The 19,771-nt window shown below is 33.0% G+C and overlaps 1 protein-coding gene across 1 annotated transcript in view; it reads left to right on the top strand.

Annotated features, from left to right (window-relative positions):
• Positions 1-307: 307 nt before the first annotated feature.
• Positions 308-19,771, top strand: part of CADM2 (cell adhesion molecule 2) — a 315,109-nt gene continuing 295,645 nt past the window's right edge. The window contains exons 1-2 of the mRNA XM_028496901.1: positions 308-314; positions 744-830. Coding sequence (XP_028352702.1) covers positions 308-314; positions 744-830 — 94 coding nt within the window. The remainder of the gene's footprint in view (positions 315-743; positions 831-19,771) is intronic.

The raw sequence follows: 19,771 nt of genomic DNA, 5'->3' as shown, positions 1-19,771 counted from the left end.
TTTCATAGCTATGTGATCAACCAAGTACCAAATAGCTGAAGTTTAATGAAGCATGCAATTTTGATTTGACTTTATAGACCTGATATTCGCAACCCAGGTGGTGACTCGGTGCCGTAAATCCCAATAGTGTAAGGTAGTATTTTAGAGCACAGATTTTAGGTTCAGATACACCTAGGATCAAATCCCAAATTTGCTTATATCCAGCTGTCCCATAGTCAGCAAGTAATGTAACTTTTCTAAGTTCCAGTTTTCACATCTGTGAGGCAATAACAAAACTTACTTCTTGAGGTGGTTAAGTGGAAGATGTATGGAAAGTACTCAACTCTCTCTGGCATTTAAGTAAGCACTCAGTAAATGCAAGTGAACAGCCCTTGTGATTTATCCAAACGTTATGGATTACATTTTAATTGTTAAATAAAATGAAATATATTTAAACTATATATTAGTATTTTTAACTGAATTATTAACTAAACTTTAGAGTTAAAAAAGACAAAGAGAAAGAAAGATACACAGTTCTTAAAAAGAATTTTGTGCCTTGTGGTGTTTGGTATTTGCACTCTATGGCTCCTATCTGTTTTACTCTTTCTTTTTCAAGGACTTTAATCATATACTAACAAAATATAACCAATTGTCATTTTGTTTGTTACAAGTCCTATTCATCTAAAGTGCATTGATGGTGTAATCATAAACATATCATTTAAGACTTTAACTAATAGTGATAACATATCTCTTTTACCTATTAGAGACTCTGCCTAATAATCTAATATGTTTGTTCTCTTCTTCTTGTGCAATCTTGGTACCAGCGGCTGCTTCAAAGAATAAAGTTAAAGGTGAGCTATTGTCCATTCTGCATGATTTACCATGATTGTTTTCTGCTTAGTCTTGTGCGTCCTCTTAAATGATAGAGCTAGTTCTGTTCGTGATAATACCAGTTCAGTGTGTAGATATTAGTTGTAAATTTCTACAAATACAAATATATATCATTTTAATTATTCAGTTTCTGATATGTGTCTGTGTTTCCATTATTATTTGTGAGTTTATTTTCTTGTTTTATTTCCCACTTTATTCCAAGTGGAATAAGGTGCTTTTATGCCCAACATTTTATTTTGCCTGTTGACCTTAGTTTCTTCGATAAAATTGTGAACTGGAAAAAAATACAGCATAAAATAAAGCTGATGGAAAGTCTCAAAATTGAACATGCCTTCATAGAATTATGTGAAAAGAAAATTTTATCCTTTATTAAACTCCAGTTTTCTATTTATGGCTTTTTTTTATCCATTTCCTAGTTGTAGTAAGTTTCATTTGCTAGAATCCTGAAAATACATTTTCATGAGAGAGGATGTGCTTGTCTAATGCCAGAATGTCTCCCTGAAAGAAAAAGACTTTTGGCTTGATGTGTCAAAGTCTTTATGGTTTTTAAAAGAATTCAAACGTGTGTGTGTGTGTGTGTGTGTGTGTGCGTGTATATATATATGATGTGTATATATATATGATATCTATGATAGTGTCATAGGTTTATAGTTTATGTGTTTCAATTTCATGTTCTCTAGAACAATCTATATATGTTTAAAATGTTTTCTCCTTATTTAGCAAATATATATATATTTTTTTTCTCTTTCATTTATTTTTATACAGCAACACTGTAATAACCTTATTGTTATCTTCAGTTTCCTCATCTACAGAGTGTGAAAAGCAATAAATAATTCAAAAGGTTGTTGTGAGGGTTAAGTAAAATATGTAAAACAACAAGTAAACTTCCTGCTGCTACTAGCATTTTAAACAATGCTAGCTTCATTTTGCTTCTCACTAACCGGCCTCTTCTTTGTGGAGAATTTCTAACTCTTCATCTTCATTATTCAATATTGCCCTGCCTAATATCTTGATCTGTGTGCTCAGGAGAAATAACCAGGTGGTTTTGTCTTTCTCCATTTCTCATATTCAGTTCTACCACAAGGCCACCCTTCTCTATTATTCCTTCCCCTCCAGCCGTGCCCTCCCCCAGGTTGTAGTTTTACAGCTAGTTTTAACACTATACATAGATTTATGTTTGGAGTGTTAACTGATCCCTATTTATAAGGCTAAGCATTTAGTGTGCAAGTACTATTTTCCTAGGAATGTATTTGTTTTATAAAACACTAAAAATATAAAAGATGAGATGGCAAATTTCTTGTTACCCTTTGTTTAATCCTCCACACTTAGCCTAGTCTCTTTTTCAATAAATGTGCTAGAATTAGCCAATTCTTGCCACAGTAATTTTCTGTCTGTGGACAAAAGAAATACACTCATGAATCAACTAAGAAATTACTTGACAATGAGTATATATTTATGAAATATATTTACATAATAAAAGATTAAGATGTACAGTTTTAGGAATGAAGAATTAAGAACAATGTACGATATAATGTGTTACTTGTGGGATATAGAACTTGAGTGTAAAGGGAGTTAGCAAGATTTACATATTGAGGTTGGGGTCCTTGTTCTCAGAGAATGCTTTATGTGGCAGGTGGGGCTTGAACTGATTGTTGAAGGATGGATAGTATATATAGAAAAAAGTAGTACACAGAAAAAGGAATTTGAAAGCATAAGTAAAGGTATAGAAACAGGAATGAATATAGTTTATTTCATATAGTGAGGGCACCTTTTAAAAGAAGAAGACCTGTGTTTTATGAGACTGGAGGAAGTTAAATTTGATGATGGAGTGATCATGAGTCATTACTGCATTCGATTACATAAAACCTCTCATAATAATCACATCTGTGTTCACTTTATAATACTTGAAAACGATGAACAATAATTCAAATTACAATATACAGGTTACAGAGTATTAGTACAGGAAACCAATTCACCACTGAAGGATTACAGCCGTACATTATATTATAGGTGTCTGCAAAGTCACATCAGGACTCAAGCTGACTAGAATTTTGCAATACAAACATGTTTATGTGTCCGATTTAGGATGCCCACGTTGCCATCCCTGTTGTTCCATACCTATCCATTTTATTTGAATCTCTTTTTTTTTCGCTTGTGTACAAGCCTGCAGGGGGCTTTAGGACACAGTTCACCCTATGCCTGTATTTTTGCATCTACAAGGTGTTATAGAGACAAGAAATGACACTTTCTAAAATCAGCGATGCCTCAAGTAGAAATTGAAATTTTATTTCTAATGGTTGAGACAGATGTATATTGTGTAGACAATAGAGAGAAGTACCCAATGCTTTTATTGTCCAATTTCTATGTCAAGGCAAATGGTCTTCAAACAGGAAAAAAAAAAAAAAAAAAGTGGGTAAGAGGAAAATAAAACCCAAGATAATATAAGAGCAGATTGCTTAAAAATACTAAATTTCTCCTGGCCCAAATAAAGTACATCCCAGGGAACCCGGGGAAGTTTTGTAGAGGATAACAGCTCATTCATTTATTCTTATAGAATCATGCAAATGTGGGGAGCTTCTGCAATATTGGAGAGAGGTATGTGCTGTGATATTTGTTAAGGAGAAAGGATTATATTCGAGAAACCATAGACTGGTAAATTTGACATTACCTTCCCAGTAAAATTATTAAACTCTTAAACAATTTGTGAGTGCTTAGATTAAAAGGATTCTCTAGGAGTTAGTTAGCAGTTACTAGTAATGGCAAAGAAAATTACCCTAATTTTCTCCCTCTCTTTTTTTAAAAATATTGATATTACACCAGTGTCCAAGGGCAATATATAAACATGTACTATTTGAATTTCATCAAATCATGTAGTAACTCATTCCTTATTTTGTAGAAACTGTCATTCTGAAGTTTGCCAATTATTCTTTAGTGGTCAAATCAAATGGTGGTTCCCCAATCCTCAAATTAATGGTTTTTCTGCTGAATATAATGATTCTTTTGATTTTCCACTTCCCTTGTTTCAGTGTCTCTGTTACAGGTTTCATTTTCTTTTAACTCCTCTTTGCCTCTTTCTTTCCCTCTCCTCTTCTATCTTGTTCTGGAATATAGGTTTCATTCAGGTTAATCTTTGATCCCTAAAGAGATCACTTCTCACAGTGTTGCAGCTCTCCACTTCCTTTTTTGAGAGATGACCTTCACTTCCTACAAAATTTTAAAAGCAGCCATTTTGTGCATTATTGAGTACCCACAACGAACCTCCCTCACCGTTATTGAATGTTAAGAGAAAGACAGATGATTCGATCAAATTCCTCCCCTAGAAACTTAAAACTGAGAAGAGAGAAAGGAGCAACAGGAAGGAGGAGAGATGGGAAATAAATTTTGTTACACTTTGTGGCTGTGAATTTCATATGTTGACTGAGTAGGAAGATGAATTAAGACTGAGAAATAAGAGAAGAATGATCAGGAATGTAAAAGAGTAATAGGTTAAGAGAGTGCCCTAATGGTGCTTAAGTCCCTTGTTCTAATAGAAGGTTCTGTTATATCCTTGCCCTTTGGGTCTCTGACACAGCTGCCTTTTCATTACGCTTTCTAGATGGGTTTCTCTTGCTTGTAATCAAAAAGAGAACTGATTAATATAATTGTTTTCTTTCTCTAAACTTTTCTGAGTTCATTTCAGTTATGACTTTTCTAGACTTGCTCTTACTACTAAGCTCGTATCTGATATTCCCGGCGCCCTGCTGAACATTTCTAACTGAATATTAAAAACTGAAACTCTTATTTTTCTTTGTAAATCTGAGCTCTCAGGGTTTTTTATGTCTTCTCTTGAACAAATATTTACCTAATTTCTTAGTTTAAAAAATTGGAAATATCTTTAACTCCTCCATCTTAATGGCACCCGTAACCAGTCAGTTATCAAATTGTCCTAATTTTATGGGAGTAAAATTATTGTCCTAATTATGTCCTAATTTTACTATGGGAGTAGAAGCATTTCCATGGATCCCTCTTCTTCAAATCACTCATTCCTCAGAGCTTGCCTGGAGTAGTTCTAACTTGTCTTCTGATTGAATTCTCAACACTCTACAATCTATCCTACCTTCATATAACACAGTGAATTCATATATCTACACTCTATAATCTATCCTACATTCAGATATCAATAAGATCATCAATGCTTTGCCACTTAGAGAAAAAGGTAACCTAGAGTATTCCTAAAATTTCTTTGTATAAAGTGATTTTATTTCCCTCTATTACAAATGTATAGACTAAATGTATCTTACTGATTAATATTGTTCCAGAATCATACACAATTTCTAAATAGTTTTAATGCAGTAAATATATTTCTATTGTTCAATCTGATTTGTAGGCTTTACTTTTTATTCAAAATTTGACAACTATAATAGGGATAACATTTTATGCCATTTCTAGAATACCAGCATTTAGCTATTCCTTTCAATCAGATAATCATAATTTAGTGCTCAAGTAAAAATTAACACAATTATTCTGACATTATATAAGAATTTAAAGATAATGCAGGACACTCAGCAGTCTAAACTGAGATATATGTGTTATGAGAAGAATCGATATTTCAGTTTACTGTATTTAAATAATAGTCATACATAATATTATTAATAAATTATTTATTTAGGTATAAATATAAAAAGTCTGCTGTTCAACCAAAATATGAAATTTAGTATACCAGGCTTCCCATCACATTACATCTTTTAAGGGTGAATTGAAAGGCACATAAGAGATTGAAATTGAGGCATTGCTTCAAACTATTCTGAGATTTTATCTTAAGTGGGGCACCTATGTTTCAGTTTATACTATATAATATACACTGTATATGAAGAAGCTCCATTCTGTAGTCAGAACTGCATGGGTCAAATTCTGGTTTTTCAACTTACTTGATTTGAACACCTGGATAATTTGATTATGTTCACTCAACATTCAGCTGTAGTGACATTTATATGTGATAATGTATAAAAGGATATTAACCTAAGGGATGGCACATAGTAAACACTCAGTAAATTTTATCTATTATTATTGTTATTATCATCATTACTATTATTTAAATAATGTCTGTAGAAAATAAAATGAAAAACCATGTAGTTAAAGACAAGTCCCAGAACTAAAACTTTTCTGTGAGTATGAACTGTATTTCATCTTCATGGTGGCATTCATATGTTTATATTTATTTGAACATTAAAATAAACACATACAATTTAATGTGAAGGATCCACTAGATATATGTATTTTTTCTTTCTTCACATTTAAATATTAAAATCCAAAGTGTATACATGGTATCATTAAAGAATTTCAACTCAATATCCAAAGAAAGAGAAAAATTACAAAAGCTGTGTCATATAGAGGTTTATATAGTACTTAAAATGTAAAAAATACTTGCTTTTATTATCAGTGAAGAAATTGAGGAATAAAGCTATATATAACTTTTGTGGAACCCATCCCTTAACTCCTTTTCTTGAAGCTATGTTTGGATTTTAATTTTAAAAATGTAAGGAATTATTCAAACTCTTGCATAATAGCTATAAAATCTTCATCGAAAATAACTTGAGACAATTATTGGAGCTTATGTTTGTTTATCCCACATTAGGCTGATCTGAGGAAATATGTTGGGAATGTTAGAAATATGTAAGGGAATTTAAAAGCATGGTGTGTTTCTATAACATTCACTAAGGGTTCTAGGTGAAAGGCCCTGAGGTGGTACCTTTTAGAAGATTAAGATTGTTTTCTTTTTTTTTAAATTTATTTTATTGAAGTATAGTTGATTTACAATGTTGTGTTAATTCCCACTGTATAGCAAAGTGATTCAGTGATACATATATATTTATACATTCTTTTTCATATTATTTTCCATTATGGTATATCACAGGATATTGACTATAGTTCCCTGTGCTATACAGTAGGACCTTGTTGTTTATTCATTCTATATATAATAGTTTGCATCTGCTCATCCCAAACACCCAGTCAATTTCTCCCCCACCCCCCTTCCCCCTTGGCAACCACAAGTCTGTTCTCTATGTCTGAGAGTCTGTTTCTGTCTTGTAGATAAGTTCATTTGTGCCATATTTTAGATTCCACATATAAGTGATATCTTATGGTATTTGTCTTTCTCTTTCTTACTTACTTCACTTAGTATGATAATGTCTAGGTTCATCCATGCTGCTGCAAATGGCATTATTTCATTCTTATTATGGCTGAGTAGTATTCCATTGTGTGTGTGTGTATGTGTGTGTTTGTGTGCACCACATCTTCTTTATCCATTCATCTGTCAGTGGACATTTAGGTTGTTTCCATGTCTTGGCTATTGTAAATAGTGCTGCAGTGAACACTGGGGTGCATGTATCTTTTTGAATTAGCGCTTTCTCCAGGTATATGCCCAGGAGTGGGATTGCAGGATCATATGCCAACTGTATTTTTAGTTTTTTGAGGAACCTCCATACTATTCTCCATAGTGGCTGCACCAGTTTACATTCCCTCCAACAGTGTATGAGGGTTTCCTTTTCTCCATACCCTCTACAACATTTGATATTTGTGAACTTTTTAATGATGGCCATTCTGACTGGTGTGAGGTGATACCTCTTTGTAGTTTGGATTTGCATTTCTCTAATAATTAGTGATGTTGAGCATTAAGATTGCTTTCTTAATCCACCTTCTAGTTTATCTCACTTCTCTAGGAAAATTGCTGAAGACGTTGCTATATATGATGGTACAATAATGTTTTAAAGATGTAAGTTATTACTGCAGCCTTTTTCTAACTTTTAAAAAAGTAGATAACAATAATTATAACAGCTAATATTTCTTTATTGTTTACTATGTGCCAGACATTACACTAAACATTTTATATATGTTTTCTAATTTAGTCCTCATAAAGATATTTGAGATAGGGACTATTATTATACTTTGTACAGTGAGGAAAATGACACAAAATGTTAAGAAATTTGTTTAAGTTAACAAAATGAGTAAGAGGCAGGGCAACAATTCCGAATCTGAGATACTGACTACTGAGTTCAAACTTTTAATCTTTTAAAGCCTCTAAAGATACCAGGTTGATCAATGTTACAATTCATTTAATCTTAATCATTTGTTTAAATGCATTTACCTAGGTCCCATCCACCCAGGTAGGACTGGGGCTAGGTATGGAAGTAAAGTAAAATTGTAATGAGTTGCTATCAGGAAGAAATAAATTGGACCTACATTGTTGAGTATATTGGTGAAGAAAATATTCTCCCAGTACACTTTTGTTGTTTCTCATTCTTTTTTTTTTTATTCTTTTTTCTTCTGGGTTTCTCATTCATTCACCATATGTTAACCTCACTTATTCCTTCGTGGGAAAGTGAGGAGGTAATTAGTTTTTCAATCAGATGAGTGATGTTCTAGAAAAGATTTAGGCATAACTAATATAAAATGTTTTACTCAGAAGAGGGTTAACAGGGTTAAAAAGTATTTTCATGAAAATTTTACTGTAAGATGAGTCAGTGGGTCAGAATGTAGATAATTTTACTTGTTCTTAAACTGCGTCTTCATTTGACCTGGTTTCTGATTTTTACCTCTCAGTGTACAGGGATTTTGACTGTATTTGCTCTGTGGAGTATCTCAGTATTTGCTGCTGTATAACTGTCCCTCTTCACATGACACATTACAAACTAGTGTGGGTCAGGATGGAAAGACAACTCTAGATACTCTATTTGCAAATCTGAAAGAATATTATTTTTTACCTGATTTAATGAAGCTTCATTTTCTCCTCTCTCCTTTCTTCTTGAAATGCAAATACAGTCTTGAGCTTTCCTGTGGACATGTGGATAAACATAACTCATTTTCCACCAAAACAGAGTACAGCTTTGTACAGCAATTAGAAATTCCTTTAAACGTTGCTACTTTAAGTTTATATCCTCATTTCCATCATAAATAAATTATTATAATACTTTTTATTTTATCTAAAGCACATCTTATCCAAAAGGCAGGATCTTCTGGGACTCCATTCATTCAGTTGGTTCATGTCATTCTGTTATGTTAATAAAATTGGTATTTACTTATTCTACAGCTCCTGTGTGGGGGTTTAGAGGGGCTGTAATTAAAATCCCAAGGTTTGTGGCTTCTTACAGGTTTCTAAACAGAAAAAGTCTATAATAAGGAGAAATACAGTGATCAGTGTGTAACAGTTAGACATTTAGGGGCATTTGCAAACAAGTGCTATAAGGCTAACAGCTAAATTACACTAAAAATAAATTCAAGTTTATATTTCAAGTCAGATAGAGTGATGGTTATATGTTTTCAATGGAAAAAAATCCTTTGACCTGACAGCATAATACAACATATTTATCAGTAGCAAAATATAATGTTAAAGGCTTTGGAGGTTATCAGAGTACCTGGGTTTTAGTATCTATTCTACTAATTTCCTCTTCATAGCAGTAAAGTAGGGGTAAACATATCAGTACTACCTACATCATAGAGTTATAGTGATCAAAAGAATATATGAAAGTACTTTTAAAACAACCAACTAATATCTAGATGTAAATCTTTATTAAATAAGTAAGGTACAGTCACAGAGCCAGGAACTTGATATTTAGTAATGAATAAAAGGTGCCCTTGTTCTGAGCCCATGTCAATGATCTATGTTCATGGAAAAAAATTCGGTAATGATATTTCTTTTATGCTTTATCTTACCAAACATCCTTGGAAAGAGAGTAAACCAAGTATGTTCCTTAATTTGATACATTTTTATTGAATGTCTTTACTGTGCTAAGATATAATGGGGAGAAAAAGCGGTATATATAGTCCTTAGTTTTTCTTCATGGGGCTTTTACTCATTCACTCATTCCTTCATTCATTTATTCATTCCTTCATTCAACATTGTCAGGGATGGCTGCAAATATATCAGTGAAAAAAAAAGTAAGTTGTACACTGTAGTGTGTTAAAATGTGGTAGGTGTTTTGAAGAAACAATAAAGCAGAAGAGTGAGACAGGAATGCTTGGAAAAGTAGAGAGATGGTTCTAATTTTGAACAGGGAGATCAGAAAAATGTGACATTTGAGGAGAGAATTGATGTTGAGGGACCAAGCCCTGTGGATATCTGGGAGAAGCATTCCAAGAGGAATCAGCAAGAGCAAAGGACTTAAGCCAGTAAGATACTTAGCTTATTCAAGGAACATTCAACAGCCCTGTGTGGCTAGACAAACCTGAGCTTAGAATAGTAAATAAGAGAGAAGGTCATAGAGAGAATGAGGACCCAAGTCATAAGGATTTTTGTTTTGCTCCAAGTGAGATGAAAAGCCACTGGAAGTTTGAGCAGAGGAGAGACATGTGCTGATGTAATTGTAAGAAGATCAGCATGGATGCTCTGGTGAAAATAGACTGCAATGATTGCCCTTGGAAAGATTTTTCAAGAAGTCAGGGGACAGATCTAAGTAACAGGACTAGAGTCATAGCAATGGAGGTGATTAGAGTGGTCTTTGCAAATTACATCTAGTAGAATTTGCTGACTGAAGTGGGACATGATCTAAAGGATGAAGTGCATGATGATTTTCATGTTTTATTTGTTTATTTTTGTTTTTGCCTGAAAAACTGGAAAGACAGATACATTTACAAGATGGAGATGACTGTGGGAAGAACATGGTAAAATAATGGGAACTCAGTTTCAAATATGTGAAGTTGGAGATGCCTCTTAAGCATCCAAGTAAAGAAGACAAGTAGAAATTGGCTATATGAATGTAAAATTCAGGAGAAAGTGCTATACCATAGATAAAAGATCTGGAAATTGTTATCTATGGATAGTACTTAAAGCTATAAGATTGGATGAGCTCATCTAAGACATGGGTGTAGTTAGAGTAGAAAACAACCTCAGGACTGAGTTCTCAGGTATTCAACCCTTAAAGAGATCACACACATAATGAAATAAATGCAAATGATTCAGAGAAGAAGAAAAGAAAATAAATGAAGAAAATATTTTCAAAAAGACAGTGGTGTTCAACTGAGTTAAGTGTTCTTGATCTATGAGAACTGGGAATTTACCATTGGATTTAGCAATGTGGAATCAATGGGAACCTTGGTAATTGCCATTTAGTATAAAATATAGAGATTAATCAAATATTCATCCGAAGGAATGCAAATTCGCTACTGTGAAACAGTGGTACAATGGTGTAATGTCATCTGATTGCAGCAACATTTACCCTAGTAAAAGAAGGTTGTGGGGAAGACTTCTTGGAGGAAGTGATGATCAGGAGAGAGCTAAAAAGCTAGTTAGAACTAAGTATACAAAGAAAAAAGGGAAGAATGTTCAAAGTCAAGGGAATGGCAGCAGGAGACTAAAAGAAAGCCAATTGTAGTTCCTGTGGAGGAATCAATGGGATTCAGAGTCAAAGTGAGAAAGAATATCAAATCAAAAATATCTTTATTAAGACCAGTGTCCAGGAGCTTACCTCCTTTGTTTTCTTCCAGGAGTTTTATTGTTTCAGGTCTTACATTCAAGTATTTAATCCATTTTGAGTTGATTTTTGTGTATGGTATAAGATAGGGGTCCAGTTTCATTCTTTTGCATGTGACTGTCCAGTTTTCCCAATACCATTTATTAAAGAGACTGCTCTTTCCTATTGTATATTCTTCTCTCCTTTGTCAAAAATTAATTGATTGCATATGCATGAGTTTATTTCTGGGGTCTCCATTCTGTTCCATTCTTTTATGCATCTTTTTTCTTTTTTTAAATGTCAATACCATACTGTTTTGATTATTATAGCTTTGTAATATACTTTGAAACCAGGACACATGATACCTCCAGCTTTGTTCTTCATTCTCAAGATTGATTTGGCTATTCAAGGTCGTTTGTGGTTCTATACAAAGTTTAGGATGGCTTGTTCTATTTCTGAGAAAAATGCCATTGGAATTTTGAGATGGATTGCATTGAATCTGTAGATTGCCTCAGGTAATATGGACATTTTAACAGTATTAATTCTTCCAATCCATGAACACAAAATATCTTTCCTTTTATTTGTGTCTTCTTCAATTTCTTTCATCAGTGTCTTACAGTTTGCAATGTACAGACCTTTCACCTACTTGGTTAAATTTATTCCTAAGTATTTTATTCTTTTTGATGCAATTTTAAATTGAATTGTTTTCTTAATTTCTCTTTCTGATAGTTTGTTGGTATATAGAAACTCAACTGATTTTTGTATATTGATTTTGTACACTGCAACTTTACTGAAATTTTTCATTAGTTCTAACAGTTTTTTGGTGGAGTCTTCTATATGTAATACCCCACACAGTACCTTGAAGTTTCTCTTACAGAGTTTTGAGGTTTTCGGTTGTTTTTGGTTTGTTTGTTTCTATTCTGAGAATAATGGAGAGCCATTTAGGGGTTTTAAAAGTAAATGGGAATGTGGAGGGTAGGATATTCTCATGCTTATACTTTAAAAAAGATTATTGGATGCTCATGAAGAACAAATTAGAAGAGATCACTGTGGAGGACAAGAGACAGGTTGAATTGTCTGGGAACTTGCACTAGTCCAGGGAGAAATATTGCCCTAGAGTGTTTAGTGGTAACATCAGAGAGAAATTGGTAGTGTTAGCATCAGACAAATTTGAGAGAATAGAAAATCCTTTCAAGAATATAGTTGAGGGACTTCCCTGGTGGCGCAGTGGTTAAGAATCCGCCTGCCAATGCAGGGGAAACAGGTTCGAGCCCTCATCCCAGAAGATCCCACATGCTGTGGAGCAACTAAGCCCGTGCACCACAACTACTGAGCCTGCACTCTAGAGCCCATGAACCACTACCACTGAAGCCCACGTGCCTAGAGCCCATTCTCTGCAACAAGAGAAGCCATCACAATGAGAAGCCCGCACATCACAACGAAGAGTAGTCCCCACTTGCTGCAACTAGAGAAAGCCAGCGCACGGTAACAAAGACCCACCACAGCCAAAAATAAATAAATTAATTAATTTTTTAAAAAATCACTTACACTTAAAAAAAAAAAGAATATAGTTGAAACATTTAGCAGAAAAAACCTGAAACTGAATCATGAATAAAATAAGTGCCTGTAAATATTTATCAAGTGTTTAAAATGCTTTACTATTCTTCATTTCTCTTCATTGTCATTAACACTGCAGACCTAAAGGCAGAAACTTTTAGGTTTCTTAAAACCTAAAGCAGTTCTTATCTTATAACAGTTCTTATCTTGTTGTCAGCCCATAGAAAAGTACCTTTATATTGTATTGTGGAACAGAAGTGGAAGTGAAGGAAAATTGTAAATTATATTACTGGAAAAATATTAAATCACACCTTTTAAAAAATTTTTAATGTTTAATTTTTTTAAATTTTTATTGGACTATAGTTGATTTCAAATGTTGTGTTAGTTTCTGCTGTACAGCAAAATGAATCAGTTATACATATACATATATCCACTCTTTTTAGATTCTTTTCCCATATAGGTCATTGCAGAGTATTGAGTAGAGTCCCATGTGCTGTACAGTAGGTCCTTATTAGTTATCTATTTTATACATAGTAGTGTGTATATGTAAATCCCAATCTGTCTCCCCCCTCTTTCCCATCCTGGTAACCATAAGATTGTTTTCTACATCTGTGACTCTATTTCTGTTTAGTAAATAAGTTCATTTGTACCATTTTTTTAGATTCCACATATAAGCGATATCATATGATATTTGTCTTTCTCTGTCTGACTTACTTCACTAATTACGACAATCCCTAGGTCCATCCATATTTCTGCAGATGGCATTATTTTGTTTTTATGGCTGAGTAATATTCCATTGTATATATGTACCACAACTTGTTTATCCGTTCCTCTGCCAGTGGACATTTAGATTGCTTCCATGTCCTGGCTATTGTAAATAGTGCTGCAGTGAACATTGGGGTGCATGTATCTTTTCGAATTATGGTTTTCTCTGGGTATATGCCCAGGAGTGGGATTGCACATCTTAATTAAGTATATTCTAGTTGTTGTTGTTGTTTTTAACATGACAAAGTTACTTTTGCATTTGATTCTTGAGTATAATTCAATATGAGGTTATTTTAGTGACATCAACGCAGTAATAATGTGTGTGGCATAAGCTAATTTAACTCACTACTTACGTGTTTTTCAATTCTGGCCAAACAAAAGCTACCTAACTGTCAGACTAGGATTCCAAATTTTCTCCTTGTAATATGTTGTCTTCAAGATGGGATAATCATCTGATGGGCATTGGGTTCATTTAAGAAACATGCTATTTAGATAAAAGCCATGAATACTGTTTGGCTTGAACAATTACCAAATAGTTCATAAAGTAACTATCTTCTATCTCAGCCAAAAGTCATCTTGGGAAAGATGGTCAAATCTCTTGGCTACCTAACCAGAGTATGAGAATTCCGGTAATATATTCACAATGGCATGTGAACTAGTTTGTGATGGCATATTCAAATGGAAACTGGGTGATAGGGAGCTAATACCTGTGTATATCAGGATAAGGCTTCCCCTAAAAATAGAGATATTTTATGTAATCTGATGTTTGACTCATTGAAAAGTGGAAATTGTTTATCTGCAAATCAAAAGTTACTCTTCATGCATGAAATAGTTTCTTTCTTATAAAACTGGGAGATAAATTTAGATTTAGGTGAAATATAGCTGTATAGTTAAAGATAGGTAAATTTAAAAACTCCTTATAAACCTTTTAGAAAGTGTTAACAAAAGTTTTGGGATTTTTCACATGCAAATCTTATTTAATACATCTTGCATATCCAAGAGATGATTTCAGCATGATAATTTGACTCCATATTTGTTAGAGCAAAATATGTTACTGAATATTTCTTCTATAATTATTGCAATCATCATAAATCACCTCATCTCCTTTTTTTTTTTTTTTTTTTTTTCAGTAAAACAGACAAGTTGGGAGAAGCCAAGTTTTAAAAACTCCTACTCATTTTTTTAAGGAGATTCCTTAAAATAAAACACATATAATCACAGCCTAGTAAGAGATACACTGAAAGAAAGCATTCCTTATAAACTGCAATTGTTCTCTTTTAAAATGTAGCAACTAGAAATTAATTCATTCACATTTAATTATCCTTCTATTCATTTCTAAAATATTTGTTCAATTTATGTGTAAATTACTAGTAAAAAATAGTGATAATATATTTTATATTTTAAATTAAAATCTAAAATCTTAAAAGACATAGTAGTCTCAGCAATTCAAAATAAACTATATGTAGCTGCAAAAATGAATATCTGTTTAGGATCTAATTTTAAAAGACTACATAATGATTTTTGCAAAAACTTTTCCCCAAAAAGTAAACATCACAATTTTGTCCTAGATTATCCAATTTATCATTGACTTCCACTTAGCGTAATGGAATGAAGATTGCATTATCAGTTTATATATTCTATTGTTAAACTTATTAAACTTTGACTAGTACTGATTTACATACAAAACAAATTTTGAAGGAATAGAGTCATGCTGCTTTTGTTGTTGAAAAGTTCTCTGTAGCCTTAAAAGAAACTACCGTCTTGAAATAGATTGGAATATGGGCAGTAAGTTTTAAGATGTCAATCATATTATCACTTCTAAAACTGGTAGAAGATGACTACACTAAGATATATTTTATGTTACTGAGGTTTAAACAAATTAGACAGGATTTGTTACTTTTAAAATTATATAACTGCCTCAGCTTCATCAGTAGTTTGTATAAATATACATGACAGATCCAAAATTAACTTGGACATATAAATGAGAGAGAGAAAAAAGTAAGGGGAAATAATAAAGTGGCTGGAAAATGAATAAGCTGACAATAAAATTATTGAAAGTACATATAAAATGCACGTTGCATTCATTGTGGGGAACACAATGTCAGAGAGGGCTCTTATTTTGAAGATAATAGAACTATTTTAATTTTAAATATCAAAGCACTTATATTTACAGGTGAGGAAGCACTGGGAATAGATAAAATTAAACAATTGCCTAAATATGAATAAAGAAACCAGCTACCTCATGAGACAGTCTATTACAGGTAATAGAAAAAAAAAATAACAAAGACCTGTCAGAAAATCAAAATTTTAAAAATGTGAATTCTTGTCAAATCTTGTGACATGACACCCAAGCCTGCATTCAAAACAATTATTTATTTATTTCAGTTATTGAGAGTCATGTGCAAAGGGCAGATGTGATCTCTGTTATGAGATGGAAACATTTAATTCTTACTCTTACAAATAGATTTAGCTTAATCAGCAGGTTTATCTTGGAAACAGCTCTGCTATCTGTAAAGTGTGCTATTGCTACTCACTATAACTTATAGAATGTTTTACTCTTCCAATAGATAAACAGTATGTTCTGGTTGTATGCCTTGTCCCAATGAGAGCTGTAATAGCATTTGGTCCAATAGCTTAAGTCATAGATCAGGTATAATGAACTCTTCCTGACAGCGTGGAGATCAAATAGCTCACACTTTTCCACACTAATTCCAGAGGTTTGCTTCAGTGACTACTTTTTCAATCTCCAGTAGCTATTCTTCAGGTTTGTTGAGAGACTTTAATTTTTGCTCCACTTTGGTACTTACCATTACCAATTGCACTGTCGTTTTATTCTCTGTCTTCATTTTTGCTTTTCTCCCCCTATTTTTTCTTCTTGGAACTCTAAGGAATATGAGGTCCTAATTATCTTCTTCTTGTATTGGTGTAGCCGTTTACCACCAGATTCCCTAGTTTTTCCAAATTACTCTAACAATTGACATCCATATTTAAGATTTTAAAGTCGCTACTTTATGCAATATGTTATAATAACCTATAATGGAAAAGAATCTGAAAAAGGATATATATATATATATATATATATATATATATAACTGAATCACTTTGCTATACACGAGAAAGTAACACAACATTGTAAACCAAATATACTTCAATTAAAAAAATTGAAAAAAAAAAAAGGAATTTCAAGTCTGTAAGTCAACTGGTCCCCTTCCATTAATTGTTCTTTCCTGTACAAGGCATTTGCCCAACAACCCTACCACAAAATACTTGGAGCCAACTTCCTTCTAGCATTCTTAAGCAGCTCTATAGTTTCACAGCTCGGATTAATTCCTCATATCTGATATTGATATGTATGTTTACTTTTAAATCATATTCTCTACATTCAGAGCTCAACTCTATACTCACCTGATCTAGCAGCTTTTTCCAGAATAGCCCAAATAGGCATCAGTAATTCTTCTCCAGGGCAATAGTTCTCCTTCCCCTTTCTACAAATTGACAGGAACTTTTTGTTCTGTTCCTGTATGCCTTTCGAATAGCTACTTACTGAGATACCTAGTGTCACTTAGTAAGATTTAATTGAATCTTGCTATGAGCTTTTTTCAGTACTGTTATATAAATTAATACAACCGTAAGCAAAGAAGAGTTGAAATTCTTCAAGCATGTGACCTGAGCATCTAAGAGGTTTAGATATTATCTTCTATTTCAATTTAAGGAGATCATTTCAGCCAACAGCTGCCCTGTTTATATTTTCAGAATTTCTCCATATGATTGATAAGTGTATTAGTGCAGTATCACTTGTTCTTGTCTTAGGAAATTTATTTTCCCCGGGAGGCAAAAATAGAGTATTTTATTTTATTGCCAAATAACAAATTATCTTGCATATGGAAAATTCCCTATCGATGCCAGGACCACCTTATATTATTCAAGCTGAGATTTTAAAAATGTACTTGTTACTCCCCTCATCTGAGTTGTATATTTTACTCTTTCACTCACTTAGAAAATAAAATTGGAACTAAAGTATATATAATTTACTTTCCTTGAAAAGTTATTCTGTAGCTCATAGAGACAACTGGAAACTACTATTTCATAAATCTTTTGAATTATAAGGAATCATGTAGTAGTGAATTTCTAAATTCAGAGCACTTCTTTTTATAAATTATTACTTCCTTAAAAGTTCTTGAGGGATATAAAATATGTATTTTTCTAGTAAGTCGACTACCTATTACATGTTAGGCACAGGTCTAGCAGCTAGGAATATAAAAGGCTTTGTCTAGGAGTATCTAACACTCTCTCATTTCCTATTACCAGATTATAGAATACAAGAGCACACATTGACATTTCAAGAATTTTAAAATAAGTATATTGTTACTTTATATTCCTTGTTAGAGGCTTGGGTTATTGATCCACTGTCATTATGATACTGTCATCTAGTTGTTCCTATGCCAGATGGTAGGCACTTGCTTGTATAGGTATTCTTTTACTTCCAACAGGTGAATTTCACCTGATAAAGCAAGCTGTAGATGTTATGCATACATATCTTTCTACACACATTAACCTTTTCTGGGACCTGGTGTTAAAAGCCACTATAAAGAAATATTCTCAGTAGGTCACTGAATATAATGATCTGATTGTATCTGTCTCTTCATGCTATAAAGCCCATGATAAACCCTTAAGAAATAGATGATAAAATAAGTTGAACTGGTATTTTTAAATTAAGTATCAGTAACTTAAATTATAATTTTTTTTGGCAGTTTTTATTGATAGTATTCAAAAGAGTAAGTACTTAGGAGCAGGATTAAAACACAATCTGGGACATTATGAAAATTATTTTTCAAAACATATCTGAAGTTTATCTTTTCCACATTAAAAAGTACTTAAGTACTAATATAATTTTACAGTTTCAATTGGGAATCCTGTGACACCCTCCAATCTGAGGATGAAGGTCATCTATCTATAGAATATAAATAAAACTTGGTGATGGGGCTTGTCAAAGCAGTTCTCAAGTTCCTGTGCAGCACCGTCATTCTACAATCTGCTTTCTTTAACAGATAATATATTTTTGTGTGAGATTTTTCTCCTCCGACTGCTTATTATTTATGTACTTCATTGATTTAGTTCTACTATGTGAGTGCATATTTCTTTCTCTGAGTCTACCAATTTCTGCAAAGTAATGGCCTGAGCAGCTCACATTACTCTCTGGGTGGTTTATGTAAATAATAATAATAAAAACCCCTGAAGCTTTATCCCTGTTTCCAGTGGTATTCCACTGACCTCTTTTCAGCTTGGCTGATTTTTTTTATTTCTTCCCACTGGCAATTTTCAGCCTACTGTGCGTCTTCATCTGATTTCTTGACTCTTTCTTGACTTAAGAATTAATTATTGAAATGTATCAGATGCACTCTGAAAATGTCAGTGTATTTGGTTGGATTTACTAAGAAGCACAGCTTTTCAGCCAACATGATATTGCAACTGAATTTCAAGTAGTGCCTTTCTCCATACATCGTTTTCACAGGCAACACAAAAACATACTGCAGATGATCTATACCATTGCTGAAAAGGTTTGTGTGGTACAAGGCCATTTGTCTCTATCACTTTAAAGGAGAATGTTTACCTTTGCATTTTAGTGCCTTTTTTCTCATTGAAACTTTAACAAACACTTTGTATAGAACTACAAGAGACTCACAGAAGCTGTCCATCTATCCTCCTGCCTCCACCAGCCTGTGGCTAATTTAATCTGTCCAATTCAGATGGTTATTGATCCTGGTATAAAAGGAATTCATGACCTCTCTTGTATTTGGTGGAATATTCTACAAGCCTTATTCTCACAAACTGAGACACAGGAATTCATACACTGAATAGCACAACAAGGCAGCTTGAGAGTGAAAACAATTTAAACACAAAGTTTAAAATCTCCTGAAAAGAGATTCAAAAGCATTTATTAAAACATTTCAGGTGTGGGTTTAAGAAGGAAAGGGCTGCTTTAATTCACAAGACATAATTTTAAAAGAATATTAATAAAATAATATTTTAAAGAGCTTAGACTTCATACTTATTTGTTAACTTCTAAAATAATTATTAGGCGGGTTCCCCTGGTGGCACAGTGGTTGAGAGTCCGCCTGCTGATGCGGAGGACACGGGTTCATGCCCTGGTCTGG

The sequence above is a fragment of the Physeter macrocephalus genome, chromosome 1 (genome assembly GCF_002837175.3).
Source record: "Physeter macrocephalus isolate SW-GA chromosome 1, ASM283717v5, whole genome shotgun sequence".
NCBI lineage: Eukaryota > Metazoa > Chordata > Mammalia > Artiodactyla > Physeteridae > Physeter > Physeter macrocephalus.
Note: the sequence above shows the minus strand (reverse complement) of the source record. Positions and strands in the feature narration are given on the sequence as shown.